Consider the following 23,657-nt stretch of genomic DNA (forward strand, 5'->3'; position numbering starts at 1 on the left):
AATCCCTGGGCCAAGAGAAGCTAGGTTGAAGGCTACCAGGGAGCAGGCCTTCTCGGTAATGGCCCCTTGTTGGTGGAACCACCTTCCAGAGATGGTGCGAGCCCTGCGGGACCTGAATCAGTTCCGCAGGGCTTGCAAAACATTTCTTTTCCAGCTCGCTTTTGAGACAGAACCTGATTAACTTGACGTGTGGCCACCCGGCCATCTTGTGGATATTATGTCTTACTGTATTTTAGCACCTAATTTATATATTTTATCTAATTTAAAAATTTATTATGTAATTGATTATATTTAAACTGTTTATATTGTTTTACTGGAATCATGGAACTCCATGTCTGTGAGCCGCCCTGAGCCCGCCTTTGGCGGGGGAGGGCGGGATATAAAAATAAAGTTATTATTATTATTATTATTATAATTCCCCCCACCCTCTCTCTTTACCTATATGTAATGGTTGAAGAAATTCTGTTTCACTGTATTTAAAGAAGTTTGGTGGCACACAGAAGCTTATACCTTGAATTAAAAATTTTGTTGGGTCTTAAAAAGGTGCCAAGACTCAAACTCTGTTCTGCTCCTTCAGACCAACACTGCTGCCCACCTGAACTTCATTTATTAAGTCTCAGCTGAAAGAGATGGAAAGCATCCTATTCACAAACCCTTGGAGCAGAAGAGAAAAGCTTCTTTCTCCCCTCAAAGATTGCTGACCAGAAGCAAAAGGATTCACTCAGTTCAGATTGATGGCAAGAGGCAATCCCCACTGGCTAGATCACCCATATGACCACCGTCATCACAATCAGCTTCATTTAGTCAAATCTGATTTGCCACACAGCAGACTGTGACATTATCTTCCCTCTGTGATGTCAAGTAGGTTGCTTCTCCCACTCACATTTCATGCCACGCTATACAAAGGTGCAGGTGATCTAACTATAGCAAATTCAGAAAGGGGGGAGTAGTTCTACCCCGCCAAAAGGGAAGGGCAGTTCTGTGTGTGATGTTAGCCTTCCATTTTGTGAGAAAGATGCACAGCAAGAAGTCAAAGGACTCAGTTACGTGTAGAAGTCATCAGTTCCTCCATCTCCAATGGGTCAAACTCATTTACTTCCTCTCCATTCTGTCATAGTAGCAGAACCTGCTTTGCAGAAATAATCCTAAAGAATTAGAGTTGGAAGGAAGCCAACTAATATAATAAGTTTCAGAGCCTTGTCCTTCTGAGAACTCAGTCAGGTCTGCTCTGCACCCACATATTCACCAATAAAAACAACCCATCTTTAAGACACTTGAGTATGAACAGGTGCTTGAGGAGGGAAATAATCTTTCAAATCTATTTTACAGATAACAAAAACAAACATTTGCGCAAACCCCCTAGCTGCCCCCACCAGCAGTTAAACATGGTAACGTGAGGAATTTGTATGCTGGTTCCCTGCTGTTAATCTGCCCCATGAGCAGTCTGCTCCTTCCCCAAGAGCAAACATCCACCTAGTCCTTTTCCCACGGTTGGCAATAGCCTGCATAAACCATGAAAAACAAGCAGCAGAGGTACAAAATCAGTGGCTTCTGAGGTAGAGGCATAAAATCAGGAGATCAACCCATTCTTCTAGCATCTCCCACTCCGTACAATGAAGGCCATCAATTCTCATGAAGCCTCCATGGATATTTAATTCTTCTTGCGTTTCCTCCGGCCCACTGGCATTTTGTAGACAGGTAAGGGCAGGCAGACCGTGCCCAGTTTGTGGTCCTCACATCCAGACAGGCTTTTGCTCTTGGAGATCTTTAGCCTCATGGTCTTGGCAATGTCAAGAATTCTGGCGGGAGGAAACATAAATAGGCCTGTGAAAGGGGATGTTTTGTCTTCCACTTCCCTTCTGCTTGCTAGTTTCTGCTTTTTGCCCCTCCTTCAGCCATTTCCCAGCCCTACAGAAATCTAGACTGCAAGGTCATCAGGGCAGAGACCAATCTGCTCATTCCTGTCACCAGGGCTTTTTTTTTTGAGCAGGAACACACAGGAATGCAGTTCCGGCTGGCTTGATGTCAAGGTGTGTGGCCTAATATGCAAATGAGGTCCTGCTGGGCTTTTCCTACAGAAAACAATGGTGATGTTATTTGCGTTTTAGATTGCTATTTTTGTATCCTGGTCTTGAGACTGTAATAAACTATGATGACGATGGCGATGTCAGGGTGTGTGGCTTAATATGCAAATTAGTTCCTGCTGGGCTTTTTCTACAAAAAAAAGCCCCGCCTGTTGCTCATTAAAGTACCGGGCATATTGGTGGTGCTATATAAAGAAAGGATCTGTTATTCTTCTGGCTGAAACCACTAGAATCTCAGTCACCCTACTAAGGTGCTAAAAGCTCTCAAGATTTCCGCCCCCCCCCCACCAGATGATAATTTAGGGATCCCAAACGCCCGCTGTCACCTTTCATGGTACCCACCAAGTGCTTGTAGAAAGTGTGTGGGGCCAGGTAGAGCTTTTGGCTGTGCAGATTTTTAAAAACTCTGCTTTGGCAGCAGCTGCCACTACAGCACAAGGATCTTCACTGTGTGACTGAAGGTAAGGCACTGCAGCCATTTTTTAACTCACTTCACCTCCTATGGTGGCCATTTTGTAGCTGCACCCACCAAGCGGTGTCAGAATTCCAAAGGCTAAAATAATTATTTTGTGACGTCAAAGACAACAGTGATTCTAATACTGCCTAGCCTGTAACTCATATGTACATACAACTCTGCCTTAAACTGAGATGGGAAAAATAAATTCCCTCCACAATTTGCAATAAAGCTTCTTCAGGGAATTTGTAATATAATCCACTATTATCTGAGTTCCCATAATTAGAGTATGAATTATAAAAGTAATTTAATGACCAAATGCAAAAAGTACTTTAAAAAACCAAGTGTTCAGTTAGCAAAGATTGGTTACTTTTAAATCTTTGTTAACTATACACTTGCCGTCAAGGTTCTGCAAGCAGAAATGAGAACTCGGCAGGTGCCGTGGTTTTTGCAGCAGGTAAGGAGGGCAATCCCCAGGTTTCCCTCACCTGCTCTCCCGCAATTTCAGGTCCCTTTGCAAGACTGTCAGGTCTGTTTGGAAGCCGTTGATATGCAAGGCCAGGGCTATGGCATACGCAGTTATCTTCGCTTTCATGGATGCAGAAACTAGATTTTGAATCCTTAAGAAGAGAAATTAAGAAAGGCCTGAGAAACAAGACACGACCAAACATTCAACATCTAGCACTTGTCAAGTTCCTTGTCATTAGCTGTACCTGTTTGATGTAACCTGAGGAATGTATGCTTAGATTCCTTAGACTGCTGGAGAAACGAAAGTTAACAGCCTGTCTCCTGATAGCTGGGAAAGTGCTTGGTACCAAGGTCACTGTTCCCCTCTTGGGATGTTTTGTAGAATGCTTGGTAGTGAGTGTGTGTGTGTGTGATTTGTAGCCACTCAGTTTGAGCTGTCTTCCCGCCCTAAATTAAGGCGCGCTTATAACGACCCCTGCAAGAGTATATAACCAAGACCTGTTCTGCTGAGTGCCAGTTTCCACAATGACTGCGTGTCAGTGTCAGTGTATCCTGCCTTACAATAAAATGCTTATCCAAACACATGGAGAATCATAATTATTGAAGGAGAAATAGGAACTTGACAGCACTGTTTGTACACCATGTAGTTTCAAATATATAAAATTCTGCACTAATGCGATCCAAACCACCCATCTATAAGAAATTTTCCTGCAGCTTGCCTAAATTACACAAACTTGAGTAAACACCCTGGATAGCCAGGGTTGTCATTAGTCAGCTGTGACTTGATGGCATTTTTCACCAACATTTCACAACTGGCAATGAGTCAGTGTGGTGCAAAATCATACCAACTAGTATTCTCTCGATTCATTGGAAGTGCAGCTATGTGGCACTGGATGCAGAATTCAACACCCTGAAGCTGCACTTTAAATTCAATAATGCACTTTCAATTCACTATCAGTGCACTTTCCAACTGGATTTTGCCAGTTCACACAGTAAATTCCAGTTGGAAAGTGCATTATTTAGTATGTGTGATCGCAACCGGAGTGTCCCAGTTTTCTTTTCTTTAAAACAAGTTTTCATCCTTCATGGCTGACCCAAGGTCACATCAGTAGCTACATGTGGAGGATTGAGGAATCAAACCCAGTTCTCTCAGATAAGAGTCCGCGCACTTAACCACTACACCAAACTGACTCTCATACAAACCAGCCCAACTTCAGATAGGAAAGGTAAAAGCACACCTCAACACCATCAAAGAAACCCATGCTTAGCAACAAACCCTCCTCCCCAATCAAGGCCATTTAGCCAACTGAGCCCCGCATTAAACATTTTGCTAGACCCTCCTGCAGAGACCACAACACAATGACATACCTTCCGTTGCTGTAGGAGAGTGCAGTGAAGTTTTTCACAAGATTGCTGCTGATGATATCTGGGCAGTCAGGCCCCATTGTCTCTGGAAGAGGGAAGATGGTTATGTTAGATTTTCCAAGATACTGAATATCAGGTCTACAAAGCCAGATGATATTAAAGCAAGAAGATTCAACTCTTGCAACCAAAACCTTATATTGAAGATTAAGCAAGGGTGCAAGTAGAATCTGGGAGACCCAGGTCCAAATTTCTGTTCTGTCATGAAGCCACTGGGTGAACACAGGCCAGTTGTTCTCTCTCCATCTAACCTACTTCACAAGATTGAAGGATATGAAACACACACACCCTGGGTTCTGAGCTGTCCTGCTCAACATTTTCTCATAGTCCCTGGTCCTAAGGATGCCCGGCTGGCTTCAACGAGGGCCAGGGCCTTTTTGGTCTGGGCCCCTACCTAGTGGAATGAGCTCCCACTGGAGATCCGGGCCCTGCAGGATTTATCAAAGTTTCGCAGGGCCTGTAAGATGGAGCTCTTCTGCCAGGCTTTTAATTAATCCAGCGGGCGTCCTTTGAAAGTCACCACTTCCCCCAGCATTCCATCAGCCACATGCTGTTGGGTGGTTTTACCACCTATGTCTGTAAGATCATGTACTGTGCTGCTCCTGTTTTCACAATGTTTGCTTTTATGATATTTGCATTTATGATATTATTTTAACTGTTGTAAGCTGCCCTGAGCCCACTTACGGGATAGGGCAGGATATAAATAAAAAATTAAATTAAATTGTTGTGAAGATAAATTGAGGAAGGGAAAACCAACAACCACATATGCCAACGAAGGGGAGGAGGATAGAAATGTACTAAAGATATTCCCAAACTTGTGTTTAAGAGCCTGCCAACACTGATAGAGTAGATTTGACGACAATTCTGAGACACGGAAATGAATGTTAATTACCACTTTATCTAATAGCCACTTTATCTAATAGAGTCATGATCCATAAATTAATTAAGCTGGAAAACTTTCCCTGTAAATTTGAGATTCTACAGCTCAGATCTACTGAATTTGTGGATCAGCTGAGCACCCCAAAATCCTGACTGGATTCCAAAAAACACTTCACCAAAAACAAAAGGTTTCTTACATGGACATCACCTCTGAATAAAAAACAAAAAAACATGCGTTTCAGGTACACTGTTGTAATGAGACTGGAGCTGTGTGCACAATGTCAAGTCTGAAGACACAGCAAAAACGAAGCATGGGACTCTGACAGAACACAGCATCTCTAGAAGTCCAACATTATTCAGTCTGTAGCCCTTTTGAAAGTGGAAATTGTCAAGCACAGTTTTAGAAACCCTAAAGTGGCTGGAAGACCCAGGACGACTTGAAGACTTTCAGGGGGTGGTCAAACTGTGGCTTGGGAGCCACATGTGGCTCTTTCACACATATTGTGTGGCTCTTGAAGCCCCTACCACCCTGTCAGCCAGCTTGGAGAATGCATTTAAAGTTGCTTTCTTTCCACCTCTCTCTCCATCTCTCCTCCCACCCCCATCTATTTGACTGCCTGCCTTCCTGCCTTGCAGTTCTCAAACACCTGATGTTTATTCTGTGTGGTTCTTACATTATGCAAGTTTGGCCATACCTGTGTGCAATGACCAGCAGATCTATGCAGCACAAACTAATCTGAAAATGTGCTTAATATAGCACATTATGGAGAGAAGGGAATTGACAAAATAAGTAATACTTGGGGGCTGGCTTTGGCAGACTGAAGCACAAGTTACAATTGCTCACCAGGTGCTTCCAATCCTTGCCATACCAGAAACAGGCATTATGCAAACTGAAGGTACAGAAGCAGGAGAAAAGAAAGGGAACAAAACTTACGTTTCTTCTTAACTGATCTTTGGAAGCTCAGCTTGACGAGGCAGTCGAGAAACCAGAGGCACCGGGCCTTGTGATCACGCGCCTTCTTATCCGTGGGCAGGCACCTCAGTTCATCCAACACGAAGGAACAGTAACTAAGCAAGACAGAGAAGACAGCCTTGAGGCCCAAAACCTACTTGAGCAGCTGCTGCTTTTCCAGCTCCTGTATGTCTTGAAAGCCTGAACTCACCTTCAATACCAAAAATTGGCCCAGCAAATGGTTTGGGGTCACCTGTCATCTTGTCTGTTTACACTTTCATGACTACTATATCTATTCCCCCCCACCCCCAGCCTGGATAGGAAGAAAGGGAACAAGGTGCAAGGCAGAGCAGTTGTTAGTTCTTCTACATCCCTGTGCATTTTGCTATACGCTTTATCAGGGGATCTTACACAGAAACTTCTCTGGCTGCAAAAGAAATTTCCATGTAAGATCCCCTGACAAAGCATATAGCAAAAGGCACAAGAATCTATCTGCTCACTTTGCCCGTTATTCCTTTTTTCTCCTGCCAACCAATGCTGCCTTATTTTCTTCCTGACCTACATAGCTCAGGCTAGCTTGATCTTGTCAGATCTTAGAAGCTAAGAGGGATCTGCCCCTTTAAGCTTCTAAGACCACCAAAGAATACAAGGGTCATGACACAAAGGCAGGAAATGGCAAACCGACTCTGAACATCTGGCCTTGAAAAACCCCAGAGGGGTAGCCATAAACCAGTGATGGCGAACCTTTTAGAGACCGAGTGCCCAAACGGCAACCAAAACACACTTATTTATTGCAAAGTGCCAACACGGCAATTTAACCTGAATACTGAGGTTTTAGTTTAGAAAAAAACAACTCATAGTGAAATAAACAAACTGAAAGAACATTCGGTCTGGATAGCATTTGCTTAGGAAACCAACAAGGCAGTAACATGTCAGAATGGGAGAATGATGGTGAGAGTGTCATAAGGCAATAAATGGAGGCTGTTCATTGCTCTGTTGCTTGCAAGTCTGGTTTAAGCTGATAACATGCCTTTCCCAGGTGTTCCTGTCCACCTAATTTACTTTTGAACATGTAACATACATTATAAACATCATTCTAGTTTGCCATTAGGAAAAAAGAATACATTAAAATATAGTGTGTTTAGTAGGAGCTGCTGGTTAGGGTGTCCAAATCAGATCGGGGAGGTTCTGATTCATATGCCTACTCTGCCCTGGCAGCTTGCTGGGAAACCTTGGACCAGTAATATACTCTGAGTTAACCTGCCTCATAGGTTCATTGTGAGGATAAAAGAGAAGGGGAGAGTGTGTCAAACCACTTCAGAGTCCATTTGGGGGAGGAAGGCAGAAAATACATTGTTAGTTAATAAATTAAGTTGATGAAAGGAGTCCACATATTTATATGGCTAGATCTGAGTTCAGCAGGACCTTAGAGAACAAGATTTTTTAGAGTCAAAGCTCCTTTTATCTAATTGAGGGAGCTCTAATACTGGAAAGCTTGCGCCCCCTCCCCCAAATCTTGTTGGTCTAGAAGGTGCTCCTGGGCTTGAATCTAGTTGCTCTACTGTGGACCAGTACGGCTACCCTTGGAAACTTCAGGGATAGTTTGAATTGTATTAACTAGAAAGTCTGATGTGAGAAAGGAAGGCCAGTTTGGTGTAGTGGTTAAGTGCGTGGACTCTTATCTGGGAGAACCGGGTTTGATTCCTCACTCCTCCACTTTCAGCTGCTGGAATGGCCTTGGGTCAGCCATAGCTATCACAGAGCTGTCCTTGAAAGGGCAGCTTCTGGGAGAGCTTCTCTCAGCCCCACCTACCTCACAGGGTGTCTGTTGTGGGGGAGGAAGATAAAGGAGATTGTGAGCTGCTCTGAGACCCTGAGATTCAGAGTGAAGGGCGGGATAAATATCCAAGATCTTCTTCTTTCTTTAAACTAAAACTGCAATCCTGTGCGTGTGTAGAGAGTAGGTGCCACAGTGCTCACTGTAGATTACTTCTGAGTAACCATGGAGAGCAAGTCCAATGAGGAAAGACTAAGGGACTTGGGGATATTCAGTCTGGAGAGGAGGTTGAGGGGGGAGACATGATTGCTCTTTTGAAGTATGAGAAGGGCTGCCATTTAGAGGAGGGCGGGCAGAGGAGAGGACTGGCATAGGAAAAACTTTTCAACAGTAAGAGTTGTTCAACAGTGCAATCGACCCCCTCACTGGCAGTCGTTAAGCAGCAGCTGGACAAACACTTGTCAGGGATGCTCTGGAAAACCAGAACAGTAGTGCAACAGTTCAAAAACAGCTTATCAACAATTTGCTTATAATCCCTATGACTTGAAAGAGCTTTGCTCAGATACTGCTATCAGAAGCATCATATTTGAAAGCAAGGAAGCCTGCAGTTCCTCCCTTTCCACTCCTAAACCAGAGGCTATCTCGGTTGCTGTTTCTGCCAGATGAGTGGGATCCAACATTTCTTGTAATAAACCCACATCCCTTCAAAAAAAACATGCTTGATTCAAGGTCCTGATCTCCCCATCCCCACAAACCCATGCTCTCTTCTTCCCTTTGGCTTGGACCATGCCACAACAGTTTTGAAATATGAAACACAAGGTCTTGACCACATGAAAACGTGAAGCTGCCTTATACTCATCTCTCTAGTGCAGAGGTGGCCAAACTGTGGCTCTGGAACCACATGTGGCTCTTTCATACACATCGTGTGGCTCTTGAAGCCCCCACCAGAGAAAGCATTTGTCTCTTTAAACCAAGCCAAGCCAGCCAGTGGCTTGGAGAATGCATTTAAAGTTCAAGTTGCTTTCTTTCCACTTCTCTCTTTCCCTCCCTCCTTCCTTCTCTCAGACATCTGATGTTCATGTCTGATGGCTCTCACACATCTGACATTTCTTCTATGTGGCTCTTATGCTGAGTGAGTTTGGCCACCCCTGCCCTAGTGGGTCGCATCTAACCCCCTCCCTAAAACTGCAGGAACACCTGCAAGGAATTTTCCTCTGTGTGTTGTGCTTGCGGGCTGCATTGTGATTGCACCCTCCCACATCAGAATTCCAAAGGTGCCCACGAGCAAAAAGGTTGGCGTGCCCTGCTGTCTCTCTGAAGGAGCCCCAGTTAGGGTTTGCCATGTTTGGGTTGGGAAATACCTGGAGATTTGGGGGAAGGAGGCTGAGTTTGGTGAGAGGAGGAGATTCAATGAGATAGGACTCCAGAGCCTCGTGCGCGGGGTGTGTGTGTGTGAGGGAGTGCGCGTGCCCACAGAGAGGGCTCCGAGTGCCGCCTCTGGCACCCATGCCATAGGTTTACCACCACTGCCATAAACCAACTGTGATTTGACAGCCCCCCCCCCAATCTATTTTTATCCTGCGTTTCTTTCAAGGACCTCCAGGTGGCGGAGTTCTCAACCCCTCCTTTTGTTAGCACAACAATCCTGCAAGGTAGACTAGGCTGAGTGAGAACGATTTACCCAAGGTCACCTAGTGCTTCATGGCTGAATGGGGATTTGAACGCAGCTCTCCCAAATCCTTAGTCCAGTGCCAGCCATCATACCATAAGTGCCTCTCCCGGCATGGACGAGGAACACAAATTGAAGCAGTTGGCTGTGTATTAAGCCTGTAGCTAACATGTGCCCTAACATGTGCTCATGTGCCTACAGTGGTTCATCAGCACATGGATTCACTGGCTGCGATCACACACATTAAATAATGCACTTTGAATCCATTTTCAATTCACTTTCCAACTGAATTTTGCCAGTAAAATCCAGTTGCAAAGTGCACTGAAAGTGGATTGAAAGTGCATTATTTAATGTGTGTGATCACAGCCACTGAACGCAAAACAAAACATTCCGTGGAAGGTGGCTGTGGTTAGGATGAATCAAAGGAAAACTTGCATAATTTTCTGACCATTTGTGAAAGTGCAGGGAGGACTCCAGGACTGCATTCTCGGCCTGATTACATTAATCCCAAGAATGAATCATGGAACTAAAATTCAGAATACCCAAACTGATTCTGTAGAGCAGCGCAGGGTTTGAGGTTAACTTTACAGAAACTCTGCCCAGGATGTTTGGTCCAACCGCTCACACACACAAGCCATCATTTCAAACTGCAGCCATTGCAGCGCTACGTGTAAATCACTCCCTCGCCCTCAGCCATTCTGGGGACATAAGCATGACCCTTCCTGCTTCAAGCCACAGTACAAGGCTGTCAACAGCAACACATTTGCAGCACCCCGTACCTCTTCTCTGCCGTCAGCTTCAGGATCTCTTCCGAGGTTATGTTCACAAAAGCTGCAGCTGGACCTTTTAGAGCCTTGAATTCGGCAGGCGAAATAACTGAAGGTTGATCTCAGGAAAACAAACCCTGCCCCGGATCCTGCATTGGAACCTCGAAAGTTAAAAGAGTCTCATTTTCAAAGGTAGCTTTACCCTGAGGCAAGCCATCCCTGGACGAACTGGGAGTGCCTCCTTTTCCATTCACAAACACCTTTACTTCTGCCTTTACTTTTTTTAAAAATCCGTGCCTTTCCCTTTAACAGTTGAATTGCTTATTTGCATTTCATTCCTCTCTTTCTCTCCAGTGGCACCCCCAAAGTGGATCACATAGTTCTCCTCTTCTCCCATTTTATTCGCACAACAACTCAGTGAGGTAGGTTAGGCTGAGTGTGCACAAATGGCCCAAGGTTACCCCAACAAGCTTCCGTGGCAGAGTGAGAATTCAAAACTGTGTTTGCTAGATCCAAAACCACCACTAACCACTACGCCATCCTGGCTCTCAGTATGTAAGTAATATTTGTACAAGGGTCTTCTGTTGGGACACAGCACCATTTATGCCCTCTGCTGCCTCCTCCCCGAACAAAACCCCAAAGGATACGGTCATCAAGCTTGTAGACATCTTCTACCCGTTCTGCATCTTGATGGCATGGAGGAAGGATCAAGGAGATGTCCCCTTTGTCATCTTCGGTAGCATCACTGATGACGGCTTTCAAAGCAAGCAGAGAACACCATGAGAGTGTTGCCCAAGAGCATTTACAGAAGCTCCCTGTGCTCTGCTCTTCCCAAGAATCAGGATTATTCTGTTGGACTGTAAGACTGAGCACAACCTAGGAGACGATGCCATCAGGACTGGATGCATTCCTAGTACCCCTATAGAGGCAGAAGTTAAAGTGAACACACAGCCCATTCAAAACGTGCAAAAGAGGAGCATGTTGTAGTCCAGGGGTGGCCAAACTGTGGCTCAGGAGCCACATGTGGCTCTTTCATACGTATTGTGTGGCTCTCAAAGCCCATACTTCCCCATCAGCCGGCTTGGAGAAGACTCTTTAAATCACTTCTCCAAGCCAAGCCATTCAACAGCTTGAAGAATGCATTTAAAGTTACTTTTTTCCACCTCTCCCTCCCTCCCTTCTTCATCTATTTTTTCCTTCCTCCCTTCCTGCTCACAAACATCGGACATTCATGTCTTGTGGCTCTCAAACTTCTGGCATATCTTGCGGCTCTCAAACATCTGATGTTTATTCTGTGTGGCTCTTACATTAAGCAAGTTTGGCCACTCTTGTTCTAGGTCCTTCAAGGCTGCAGAGTTTCAGACTCCAAATGGGAAAATGGCATTTTTAATGTTGTCAATTTAAAAAAAACACCTCCTGAACCATGAAAAACAGACATGTCAGGTGGGAAAGGAGCTTTTGCCATGATTCTAAATGCAGGGATCCCCCCCCCCCTTTTAAATGTAGGTATGACCATTCCATGTGCCATCTAAGAACATAAGAGCCCTGGTGGTCCAACAAACAGAGCACAGAAGCTGAGGCCAAATGCTGTCTCTCAGCACTGGTATCCAGGTTTGCCACCACTGTAGATGGAGGTTCCTTTCAGTCCCCATACTTCAGCTCCATCAGTCTGTCTGTTCCAGTTCCAGGTCCATCACTACGTCCACTGGCAGTGAATGGCTGAGCTTAATCACACGATGAGCAAACAAAATATCGTGTCTGTCCTGAACTTGTTGCCCATCAACTGTTGGGTGCCCCAGTGGGAGGGGGGAAGCTCTCTTTATCTATTTGGCCTCCCCCCCCCCCATGCATAATTTTATAAATCTCTATCACATCCCCACAGGGCTTTGTTTTGTAGAAAAAGTCCAGCAGGAACTCATTTGCATGTTAGGCCATGCCCCCTGACATCACCATTGTTTCACACAGGGCTTTTTCTACAAAATAAGGAGCTGTCAGGACAATGCCAGGGCTGTGGTCTAATATGCAAAGGACTCATTTACATATTAGGCCACATCCCCTGATGCCAAGCCACGTTGGCCTGCAGCAGAAGAGCTGGGTTCAAGTTCAGTAGTACCTTAGTGACCAACAAGATTTTCGGGGTATGTGCTTTTTTAAGAGTTAAGGCTCCCTTCTAATGAAGAGAGAATTGACTCTTAAAAGCACCCCCACACCCCAAAAAATCTTGTTGATCACTATGGTGCTACTGGACTTGAATCTGATTCCTACAAGTGAAACTGCAGGCAGAATTCACAGTACACGCGGCAGGCCCAGGCACAAGAGCTCACAGGCTGTTAGCCACCTTGCTGGTTTTTTCCAGCTTCCTCTCTCTTGGGAAGTGAAGCGGCAGCATCAATCATCTTGGAATGCTCCAGCCTTGGGGGGAATGAGCCTGGTGCTCTTGCTCCTTACCGGCCACGCCCTTGGTCTCGATAATGTCTCCGGCAGCATTAGTCACAGCGTGGTTCAGCACCTCCTTCCGGACTTCATTCATCCTTCGTGAGCTCAGAGCTCTCCTCTGCTTGCTGGTCCCGAAAGCCTCGACGCACAAATCCACCTGCACAAAAGAAGTGGAGAGATTATGGCATTGCTCCCCAGGAGGCTATTCACCATGGGATCTCTTGCAGGAAAGTTTTGCCTTGTAGGAAAAGTCCAGGCAGGGGACAAAAACACAAGTGACTAATAAAAGCCCTCAAGTTTCCACTATCTCTATACACTAGATCGCCTGATAAAGAAAACAGCTATTCAGTTGTAACTAAACTCAACGATTGCTCTGTTAAACAATGTAAACCAGCCTGCACCAGGAGAGATTAATTCGCTAAAAACAAATGGGGCACAAGATTATTGGTTTACAAGCCAAGAACATCTAATGATGCTGACTTCCATTTAAATTTTAGGGCTAAGCTCCAGACTGAGATTCCAGCTCTGTGGGAGACTGGGTCAATCGGCTGATGCTAAACAAAGAACTTTCCAGAAGCCCAGAATGCTTGTGAAAGCAGCAGCTTCTTAACTGGACCATCTTGTCCAATCGCAAAGGTAGGAAGGAGAGCTCTCGATCCTGGTTTAGGTGTACACCCGCATACACAATCAGGGCAGATATCACCACCATGCACTATAACCAAAACCACACTTCAAAAATGGCCTCTTTTGGGAACATCTCCCCAACTCCTGCCCTTCTGTGGCTTGTAACTGCCAGTATCGGTAACTGCTACGGCTTGACAATCCACACAGCTGATGAAGCAAGTGCCAGCCTGTGACAGTTAACACTGGAATAAATTATACTAATACATCACTCTTTAATTTCAGACGATTCCCGGTCACCATGCAGGATAAGGAACCAAGAAAAACGAAACAATCTCTGCAGGGGTGTTGAACTTGTTTGGTATGAGGGAGCAATATGGGGGGGGGGGGGGGGGAGGAAGGATGCCAGGATCCATAGTATGTGTTAGTTTTCTTTTGAAAACATTTTACATATAGCACAGCATGGCTATGGCTATATCATGCCGTCACTTGTATTGTTTGTGTAAGATTGTTTTATTTCTCACACTGAGGCTGTTGATAGCTGCCTGAGAACGCAGCCCACCCCCTTCCTTTTGCACCATCTGGAGGCAGAGGCTGGGAATGTCCTCCATTTCTCCAAAGATAAGGGGGGGTGAGTGCACTGCAAATTGCTGCATAATAAATTATGTCTTTGAAGTTGGGGTGGGTGGGGGGAGGAAGCCTGCGCTTTCCTGAACGTCCTGTTTGTAAATTTTACTTTCATTTCTGGCAAGACCTCTGTATGGAAGGGTCTGGACTAGTAACATGTCAATAAAGCTTCATCTATGCTTCCGTATGTAGAAGCCTCTCTGAGCATTAGTTGTGAGCATAATCTCACAACTGCTTGCTTTTGCATAGCAGCCGTGGCCTTCCTCGGTAGTCTCCTAGCCAAATACTGATCAGGGCCAACCCTGCTTAGCTTCTGAGATCTCGCGAGATTGGGCTAGCCTGGGCTACCCAGGTTCAGGGCATGAAGAACAGTAGCCATTGGCAAATGGGAAAAAATACTGCTGAATCTCCACCGAAACAAGGTGTGAAGCTCTTACAGGGGTATCAAACTCATTTGTTATGAGGGTCGGATCTGACGTAAATGAGACCTTTCGGGCTGGGCCATGTGTGTTCCTATGTCAGACTAGGTAGCAGAGACAGAAACTTTATAAAGGACACAAACACAATTCAAGATTTTTTTTAAACCCTTAAAAGAAAAACATGCTTAAAACATTAGCGCTCGTTGGTCTTAAAGATGCTTTCTTTGTATTTCTCCTATGGGATCCAGGGAACTGGGCAAAGGAAGCTCTGTCTCTTTCATACCTTTTCCAGGGGACTAGGAGGGGGAGGAGTCTCAGCTAATGGAGAAAACAGAGGTTTTGTTCTGTAGCTCCTGTGTGATTGAGCAAGGCTGGCAAAGCAAGCTGTGCTGCAGAATGGAGCAAGAGAGAGGGAGAAGGAAGTAGATGACAGCCAGTTGCTCAGGGGTCTGATAGGAGCCTCCAGGGACCTGATTTGGCTCCCAGGCTGCATGCTTGACGCCCCTGCACTACACAATGACAGTGCAAACCACTGCCTAAGAAGAGCCCTAAACAGACCCATTAAAACATAATGGTTGGTTTATACATTGTACCTTCTCTCTGTAGGTTTTGTTCAAATATTCTGACAGGACTTCATCTGGTGCATCTGCTAAAAAGAGAAAAGCTAAGTCAATCATGACTGCAGAAAAGGGAGCTTTAAGCATAGGAAAAACAAATATCACAACGACGGCAATTTTTTTTTGCTTTCCTCTGGCCATAGAGAAGGAGTGACTCCTGGGGCCCCATCCAGCTCTTTGTTTCTATGCTTCTGTGGAGCATAAAGCCTGATTCTCAGTGAACTTCTCTAAGATTCTACTGATACAAAACCTCTCTTGCTTACCTGAAACCAACGGCTGCATGTGGAATGACTCTGCATTGTAGACTTCCATTTCTCCAGAGTCCTTGTCAAGCACTCCGACAAAGTATCTAAGGGAACAGATAGCACCAACAGGCTTTTAAAAAAAAATTCCAACTTTTTTTGGAATAGCTGTTGGAATAAACTGTTTTTGGAATAAACTGTTCGCAGTTAGTTCTGTAAATGCTTCTTCCATGTACTGGTTATCTTTCCTTTTAGTATATGTGCTACTGAAGCCAGCACAAAGTGTTTTCATTAGGTTGATGGCTTTCCACTCCATGTGGGTGAATGTGATGTCACCCCACCCTTCACATGCTCAGAGCGGCTTACAATTTCCTTTCCTTTCCTCTCCCCACAACAGACACCCTGTGAGGCAGGTGGGGCTGAGAGAGCTCTCAGACAACTGCTCTCGAGAGAACACCTCTACTGAGAACTTGTGGCGGACCCAAGGTCACACCAGCAGTCGCATGTGAAGTAGTGGAGAATCAAACCCAGTTCTCCCCAGCTTAGAGTCCGCACACTTAACTACTACACCAAACTGGCTCTCAAAGATAGTTTCAGAGGATGGCTGTGCTGGATACAGTAGAACAGCTAGAATCGAGTCCAGTAGCACTAAAGAGATTGAGAAGATATCTGATGAACGGACCTTTGACTCTAGAAACCTTATACCCCAAAATTCTCCTTGGTCTTTAAGGAGCTACCAGACTCTGTTCTAACAATTCTAATGTATATTAATTTAACTTAATTTGCAATTTTTACCCTGCCCTATCCTTCAAAGCGGGCTCGGGGCAGCGTACAACATTAAAATATTACAGTAACAATAAATAAGGCATCGAGTAAATATATCAAAACATATCAATAAATAAGACACCAATTAAACATATCAAGGGTAAATTATCCCATAAAAATAATACATACAAATTAAATCAAAAAGACCATAATTCAGATGATAGGCACAGCCTAAGATTACAGTTCAAACAGTTGGTACAGCTTCAGCTCAATTGGTACAGTGTTTTGGCACAGTATCTCCAACCACATTGGCACAGTCTACGCACATAGATAGTAAGGTGCTGGGGGAAGCAAGGATTTCAGAGAGCACCCGTTAGATCAATTAAGAGCCTGGTGGAAGAGCTCCGTCTTACACGCCCTGCGAAACTTACTACCCTTTGAAACTATGTTAATGGGTGGAAACGGCTGTCCCATGCCAAATCATGCCAGTACATTTCATGAGAATTAGAAGTGCTGGCAGTTGGAAGAAAGCAAAAAAACTTTTACTCATTGTGCGCATGCAGTTTTGACCCAGACATACCGGCAAAGGTTGTTGCATTTCAGGGATCCTGGGCCAAAATTATTTCCTACATACGAAAGCCTGTCGGTCTCTGCATTCTAAAGAAAGAAAACAAAAGGAAAGGAAAGCTGAAGTATAGATACTGGCAGCCTAGACAGATTCAGGGTATCACACTGGCTTAAATCCTCTTCAATAAGCACAGGCAGGGCTTCTTTGGGGGAGGAATGCACAGGGAAGCAGTTCCGGCTGGCTTGGTATCAGGGGGTGTGGCCTAACATGAAAATGAGTTCCTGCTGGGCTTTTCCTACAAAACCCCACCTGAACAAAGGGATTCCCCCTCCTTAGAACAGATAATCAAAAGCTTCAAGCCCATTAAAAAAAAAAAGGTAGTCCTCTGTGCAAGCACCAGTCGTTTCCGACTCTGGGGTGATGTTGCTTTCATGTTTTCACGGCAGACTTTTTATGGGGTGGTTTGCCATTGCCTTCCCCAGTCTTTTACACTTTCCCCCCAGCAAGCTGGGTACTCATTTTACCGACCTCGGAAGGGTGGAAGGCTGAGTCAACCTGGAGACAGCTATCTGAACCAGCTTCCGCTGGGATCGAACGCAGGTCGTAAGCAGAGGTCTCTGACTGCAGTACTGCAGCTTTACCACTCTGCACTATGGGGCTCTTTATGCAGCACTTTCCACTGTTACTGTATTTGTTGCTTTTGCAGTTGTGTGATATGGAATGCACCTGTGGCTTTTATATCTGGCCCTTAACCATCATGTCCACAAGTGCAGTTTTACAAAGTCGAGACAGAGTGACATCTTTTGCAAAGACACTTTAAAATACAGTTTTAATTCTTCTCCCCAACTCTGTTCCTAATATTTTAGCTCTTTTTACCAGCTGTAAAAGAAATGTGCTGTTTTCCAATCAGCCAGACATTGTGATTTCCCTGCCCTTCAAATAAGAAAAAAGCAGACTTTTATACCCCACTTTTCTCTACATTAAGGAGTCTCAAAATGGCTTACAATCACCTTCTTCCTCTCTCCACAAGAGGCACCTTGTGGGGTAGATGGAGCTGTGAGAGTTCTGAGACCTGTGACAGGCCCAAGGTCACCCAGCTGGATTCATGTGGAAAAGGAGTGAGGAATCAAACCCAGCTCTCCAGATTAGAGTCTGCTACTATTAACTATACATCATGCTGGTAGTTACTGAAAGAACAATTCTAAATTCATGCTGGTAAAAAGAGCTAAAATGTTAGGAACAGGGGAGAAGAAACTGTATTTTAAAGCGTCTTTGTAAAAGATGTCACTCTGTCTTGACTTTGTAAAACTGCATTTGTGGACATGATGGTTAAGGGCCAGATTTAAAAGCCTAACACACACAGGTGCATTCCATGTCACACAACTGCAAAAGCAACAAATACAGTAAAAAGTGCTGCATTTCCCCAGTAATGAAATATTGCATTGCTTGCCCAGAAAATCTGATATCCATGCAGCAGACGCATTTTCTTGGGGCAAGTTATCCAGATTCTCTATCAACATAACACCAGTATTTGTACATGTAATGCATAAACACACTTATTTGCAAAGATTGATCTTATTCACATAGACACATTTTGGGCTGTCAAGTCACAGATGACTTCTGGTGGCCTCATAGGATTGTGAAGGCAAGAGTCAGTCATAGGTGGTTCTGCTATTGCCTGCCTCTGCATCGTGACCCTGGTACTCCTTGTTGGTCTTCCATCCAAACACTAACCAAGGCCCACCCGGCTCAGCTTCTAAAATCGGACGAGATCTAGCTAGCCTGGACTGTCCAGGTTTGGAATAGAGCAGTCCACACAACAGAAGCATTTCCCATGGAACTTCTAGAGAGCTTCTCTTCGCCACACAGCTATCGCAGACACAAATGCAAAGCCCAGTTATCCTGAAGTTTAAAAATTGAAGGTTTTTTCCCTCTGGGGAGCAGGAGACCTGTATCTGAACTTCTTTTCAAACTGATCATTTGACAACCAATTCTTTTTTTTTTTTTAACTAAAAGATCTTTATTGAAAGAAGACTGAACATACAGTAATGATGTGCATAAACAACAACAACAAAAGATCCATCTAAATAACATAGAAACTATATCAGTTGTAAGTTCACCTCAAACATAATGTGTCTAGTTCTTTTGGAATTTCATCCTGTACAGTCAAATATTCTAATATAGGGAACCAAACAGCTTCAAAGTTGACAGTGGGAGTATGAAATTCTACATCAGAGAGACTGTCAGTTATTTTAGTCATAATTTATAGGCTCCATAGCTTTTTATTCCATAGCTGAATTTGTGGGCTTGATTGGCTTTTCCACTGTGCCGCTATTACACTTTTGGCAGCATACAAGAGAATGGAAACAGTTTCTTGTACAACCTTCGGATGAGATTTATCACTCCAACCATTTAAGAAAACGTGTTCTGGTTGAAATTGGATACTAATATCAGTTATGCATTGTATGTGGTGGAAAATATCTAGCCAGAAAGGCTTGGCAACCAATTCTTAACACTAATCATGCCCCAGAGCTCTATATAAACTTCCCCAAACTTAATGAAGGGGAAACACAATGTACAAGTACTGAGATGAATACAGCAAGAGATGCACAGTTCACAGAGACTTAATATGAGGCAATGGTGAGAGTCAAATCCCTTACCAAAATCCTTTTGTGCTTCTTTCTCGGGTTAGTGTCATCTTGGCTCTTGTACAAGGTGAAGTTCATGTTGTCACTACTCCTCAGTTTCCCATTCGTAAACTGAACTATAATAGAACAAGGAACCAAAACTAATCAGAAAAAGTATAGGACCAAATAAGCTTCAGCTACAGCCTAGAACAAAATCTGTCAGGCTTGACCCTGCAGAAATGGTGGTGGAAAATCCTGTCAAGTTGCAGACAACTTATTAACCCCTGTCAGAGGTGGAATTCTAGCAGAAGCTCCTTTGCATATTAGGCCACACACCCCTAATGTAGCCAATCCTCCAAGAGCTTACAAGGCTCTTTTTTGTAAGCTCTTGGAGGATTGGCTACATCAGGGGTATGTGGCCTAATATGCAAAGGAGCTCCTGCTAGAATTCCACCTCTGACCCCTGTAGAATTTTCAAGGCAAGAGACGAAGAGAGATAGTTTGTTGCTGCCTGCCCCTGAGAAGCAGCCCTGGGCTTCCTTGGATGTCTCCCATCAAAGTACTAACCAAAGACAACATTGCTTAGCTTCTGAGATCTGATTTGATCAAGCTAATTTGGACCATTCTGATTAGGACCCTACAGAAATATGTGGGCTGAAATCAGCACCAGGAAGACCACTGAGACAGCATCTGCATATGATTGGATGTTGCTGGAGAACAAGCATAGCAAAATCATTCCTAACTGGATTTCTGCTGTGTGGACAAGCCAGAGCAGTTACACAATGACTGCCACCAGGCAACAATCATGCAATAGCCAATGATGAATGCAAAGCTGCTTTCATTCATGGAACTTTCATCTTCCAGGATCTGGTTCACCAGAGCGAAAGGGACACCTGCTTGGGAAAAACACACATTGCTCAATTCACACAAAATGCCAATATGCGCCAATTATATGCACAACTGGCAGGCTTCCAATTCCCATGATTCATTGAGGGCTACTATAGTTCCCTAAGGCAATTCCAAACTGGTACTGGGAAGCACCAGGGCTGAGGATTGTGTCCATCGCTCCACACACACAGTTAAGCATCATGCTATCCTTATGCTATAGAAGGGGTGGCCAAACTTGCTTAATGTAAGAGCCACATAGAATAAACGTCCGATGTTTGAGAGCTGCAAGACATGAACAAATATTACACCCATGTCTTTCTTAAAACTCTTAATATTTTCTTTGCACAGAAATATAAAATACATATGTATGAAATTACAATATGGCCATGCAAGGAGACCTTTTTTAAAACAAAACAAAACAAAAAAGCTGGGAATAACAGTCCCTATAAAATCAGCATAGGGAAAGGCTAGGGAATTATTTTTTGGCACCACTGGAAGAAAGAAACACACCTGTACCATATAAATCATTGGCCACCATTTGCATCATGATGCATCTCTCTTTGCCTTGACACCAAGATTAATAAACAAAGCTCCTAAGAGAGCTATGAAACTAAGAGGGAGCCCTGTATCACCCTCTTCAATTTCATCCCTCCTTCCCTCAGCTCTTGTGCTCTCTTTCCCTGCTCTAGGTCTCTGAGCAACCTCTGTGATAGTGGTGAAGAGCTTGCAAGCGTGCCTGTTTCACCCTCCTTCCCTGCTTCACACACAGCAGAAATAGTCGCCTACTTATGGGTCAGCGCTCAGAAGCTGACTGAGGTCCTAATGCTAAGCATGCTTCGTTTACAATAAGCCTCCATTAAATTCATCCCTGACCTCCAAAGAGCCATACAATATGTGTGAAAGAGCCTCATGTGGCTCCCGAGGCGCAGTTTGCCCAACCTTGTCCTATAGCAATCTTTGGCAACCCGATTCTCCACTGCGAGTACAAACCGATCCAAGGGATGAAAGGTCTGCATCGCCACAAGGACGACAAGATCCAACGTGTGGATCACGCCTACATTTAAGCTTTGCCTTTGACGCGGATCCTACAACTGAACTGAAGTTCAGCGGCAACCTCATCTTGCAAAAACCTCGGGGTCAAATACTCTCGAGGCAAATGCCTTTCGGGGTCAAATACTCCCTTGACTCTTTTCTCCAGCGACATTCCGGGGAGGGGGATGGCATTTCATTGACTGAGCTACCCAATATCATTGTCAGGTTGCCCAAACTAAAAATCCACGTGGAGCAAAATAATATATGGAAGATTCACCACACAGCTGAAAGCGCTTGCAGAACTCCCAAACCAGCCGGGAAACCCATCCCAGCCCCGAGTTCTTACCGAGCGGGGCGCTTTGCCCTTCCTGGGGGTCCCCCCGATAGCACCAGCGAGCCTCCAGAGCCATGGCCGGACACGCAGCAAGTCCCGCAACCCGCCTGCCAGGGATAGCTACCCGGGAAGGGGAGGAGTTTCCACGCTGCTGCATCCGGAGTAAGGCTCTCTCGATCGGCGCTACTCGCATAGGCCTCTCCTGCCCCCTGCAGACCAGAAGCAGGCAGAGTCTCCCAACCCCTAGCTCAGGAAAGTAGGCTCTAGGGTTGCGAACCTCCAGGTCGCACCTGTAGATTTCCCTTCCCGCTATTACAGTTGGTCTCCAGGTGACCAAGATCAGTTTCCCTGGGGAAAGTGGAACCTTTGGGGGTGGACTATATGGCGTTATACCCTGCAGAGGTCCCTCGTCTCTTCAAACCCTGCTCTCCTCAAGCTGCACCCCCAAATCTCCAGGTTTTTCCCAACTCAGAGCTGGCAACCCTGGCATTAGTGGGGCATTCCTGAGCTTGGCTTGCACACCCAGAGTGTGCCATGGAGCCCGCCAGCTGACCTGTTTGGGCCACTTTGCTTCAGCTTCTCACCTATCTCACAGGGCTGTTGCGTGGATACAATAAGAAAGAAGGCATATGCTGTCCTGAGTATCTTGGTGTGATTTTTTTTTAGAAGAAGAGATTGGATTTATACCCTGCCCTTCACTCAGAGTCTCAAGAGAGGCTTACAATCTACTTTCCCTCCCTCTCCCCACAGCAGACACCCTGTGAGGTAGGTGAGGTGGAGAGAGCTCTGAGAGAACTTGTGACGGACCGAAGGTCACACCGGCAGCTGCATGTGGAGGAGTGGGAAATCAAACCTGGTTTTCCAGACTAGAGTCTGCCATTCTTAACCACTACACCAAACTGGCTCTTCAATTTGTGCTAGGTGGGTTGTCCAGCTCATGTTTCTTTTGCACATTTCACTAGAGCAAAAGTATTCTGAAGCTTAGAGCTGCCACCCTCCAGATGGTAGGGGAGAAAAAAGCACAAGGCTTCTGTGATTACCGACCTCGAAAAATTAAACAAGAAAACTCTTACGAAATACTTATATAATGTTTAAATACAAATATATATATTGAACCTAATCAGTCTCTCATACACAACAACCAGAACATTTTGAAGACCACCAGAAAAACAAGTCCCAACATTTTTAACACAATTTAATGCCATCTCTTGCCGGGAAGTCCGGTGGTGAAGTAGAAGAAAGCAAGGTAAAAAGATGATGTCAGTGCAGTCCAATCTCTCTTATGGGATGCAGCCAGCAGTCCAATAAATGCAACAAGGTCATACTTATGCCCTTGTTTCACGTTTGCTTCTTCGAGCTTCACAAAATCTTTTTCAGATACAGGGTAAGAATGCCCAAACAATTTACTATCACTTGCAACACTCCAACAAACCACCTCTGGATGTCTCTTGTCTTGAAAATCTTAAGGGATGTCTATACGTCAATGGTGATGGAACTTTCCACCACCGTCAAATCATTGAATGTGATCAGTGTCTGTTTACAACATTTCCAGGGTGCAGTTTGTAGATCAACCCTAAGAAGACTCATACCCTTCTAGGTCCACTGAAGTCAATGGCTTTAGAAGGGTGTGACTCTGCTTAGGACTGTACTGTAGGCAAAATGTAAATGGACTGTAGAACTCAGTCTTTTTGTTGTACAGAGGACTGGGGTGGGGGAGGCCATGGGGACAGACACAGTTCTGATTAGCTGTCTTGGGGGCTGTTGGGGATGAAAACATTGTGATAAGTGTGTCTATGTTTTTTAAAACATCAGGGGTATTTTTTAAATCCCACATGGTATTCAAGGCAGAAACACGGCCAACCCTAAAACAAATACACCACCAATAAAATAAATATACAATAAAGAAGGGGCAGGGCAGAGTCAGCACAGTCATCAATCCCTTCACCAACAAAAAGCTCTTGTGAGAGAGGTCCCATAACTAGAAGCCTCCAATGGAGGCTGAACATGAA

At 44.8% G+C, this 23,657-nt stretch overlaps 1 protein-coding gene across 1 annotated transcript; it reads right to left on the minus strand.

The window, feature by feature from the left end:
- Positions 1-1,292: 1,292 nt before the first annotated feature.
- On the minus strand, positions 1,293-21,835 carry POLR1E (RNA polymerase I subunit E). Its single transcript, XM_060237023.1, has 12 exons — positions 21,661-21,835; positions 19,428-19,531; positions 16,780-16,856; positions 15,456-15,541; positions 15,169-15,224; positions 12,921-13,065; positions 11,120-11,227; positions 10,485-10,581; positions 6,242-6,375; positions 4,375-4,456; positions 3,027-3,158; positions 1,293-1,799 (listed from the first exon to the last, which is right to left on the minus strand). Exons 1-12 carry the CDS (start codon positions 21,803-21,805, stop codon positions 1,652-1,654), a joined length of 1,314 nt encoding a protein of 437 aa, XP_060093006.1. The 5' UTR covers positions 21,806-21,835; the 3' UTR covers positions 1,293-1,651.
- Positions 21,836-23,657: the final 1,822 nt, after the last annotated feature.

Source organism: Heteronotia binoei, chromosome 4 (assembly GCF_032191835.1).
Source record: "Heteronotia binoei isolate CCM8104 ecotype False Entrance Well chromosome 4, APGP_CSIRO_Hbin_v1, whole genome shotgun sequence".
Lineage (NCBI taxonomy): Eukaryota > Metazoa > Chordata > Lepidosauria > Squamata > Gekkonidae > Heteronotia > Heteronotia binoei.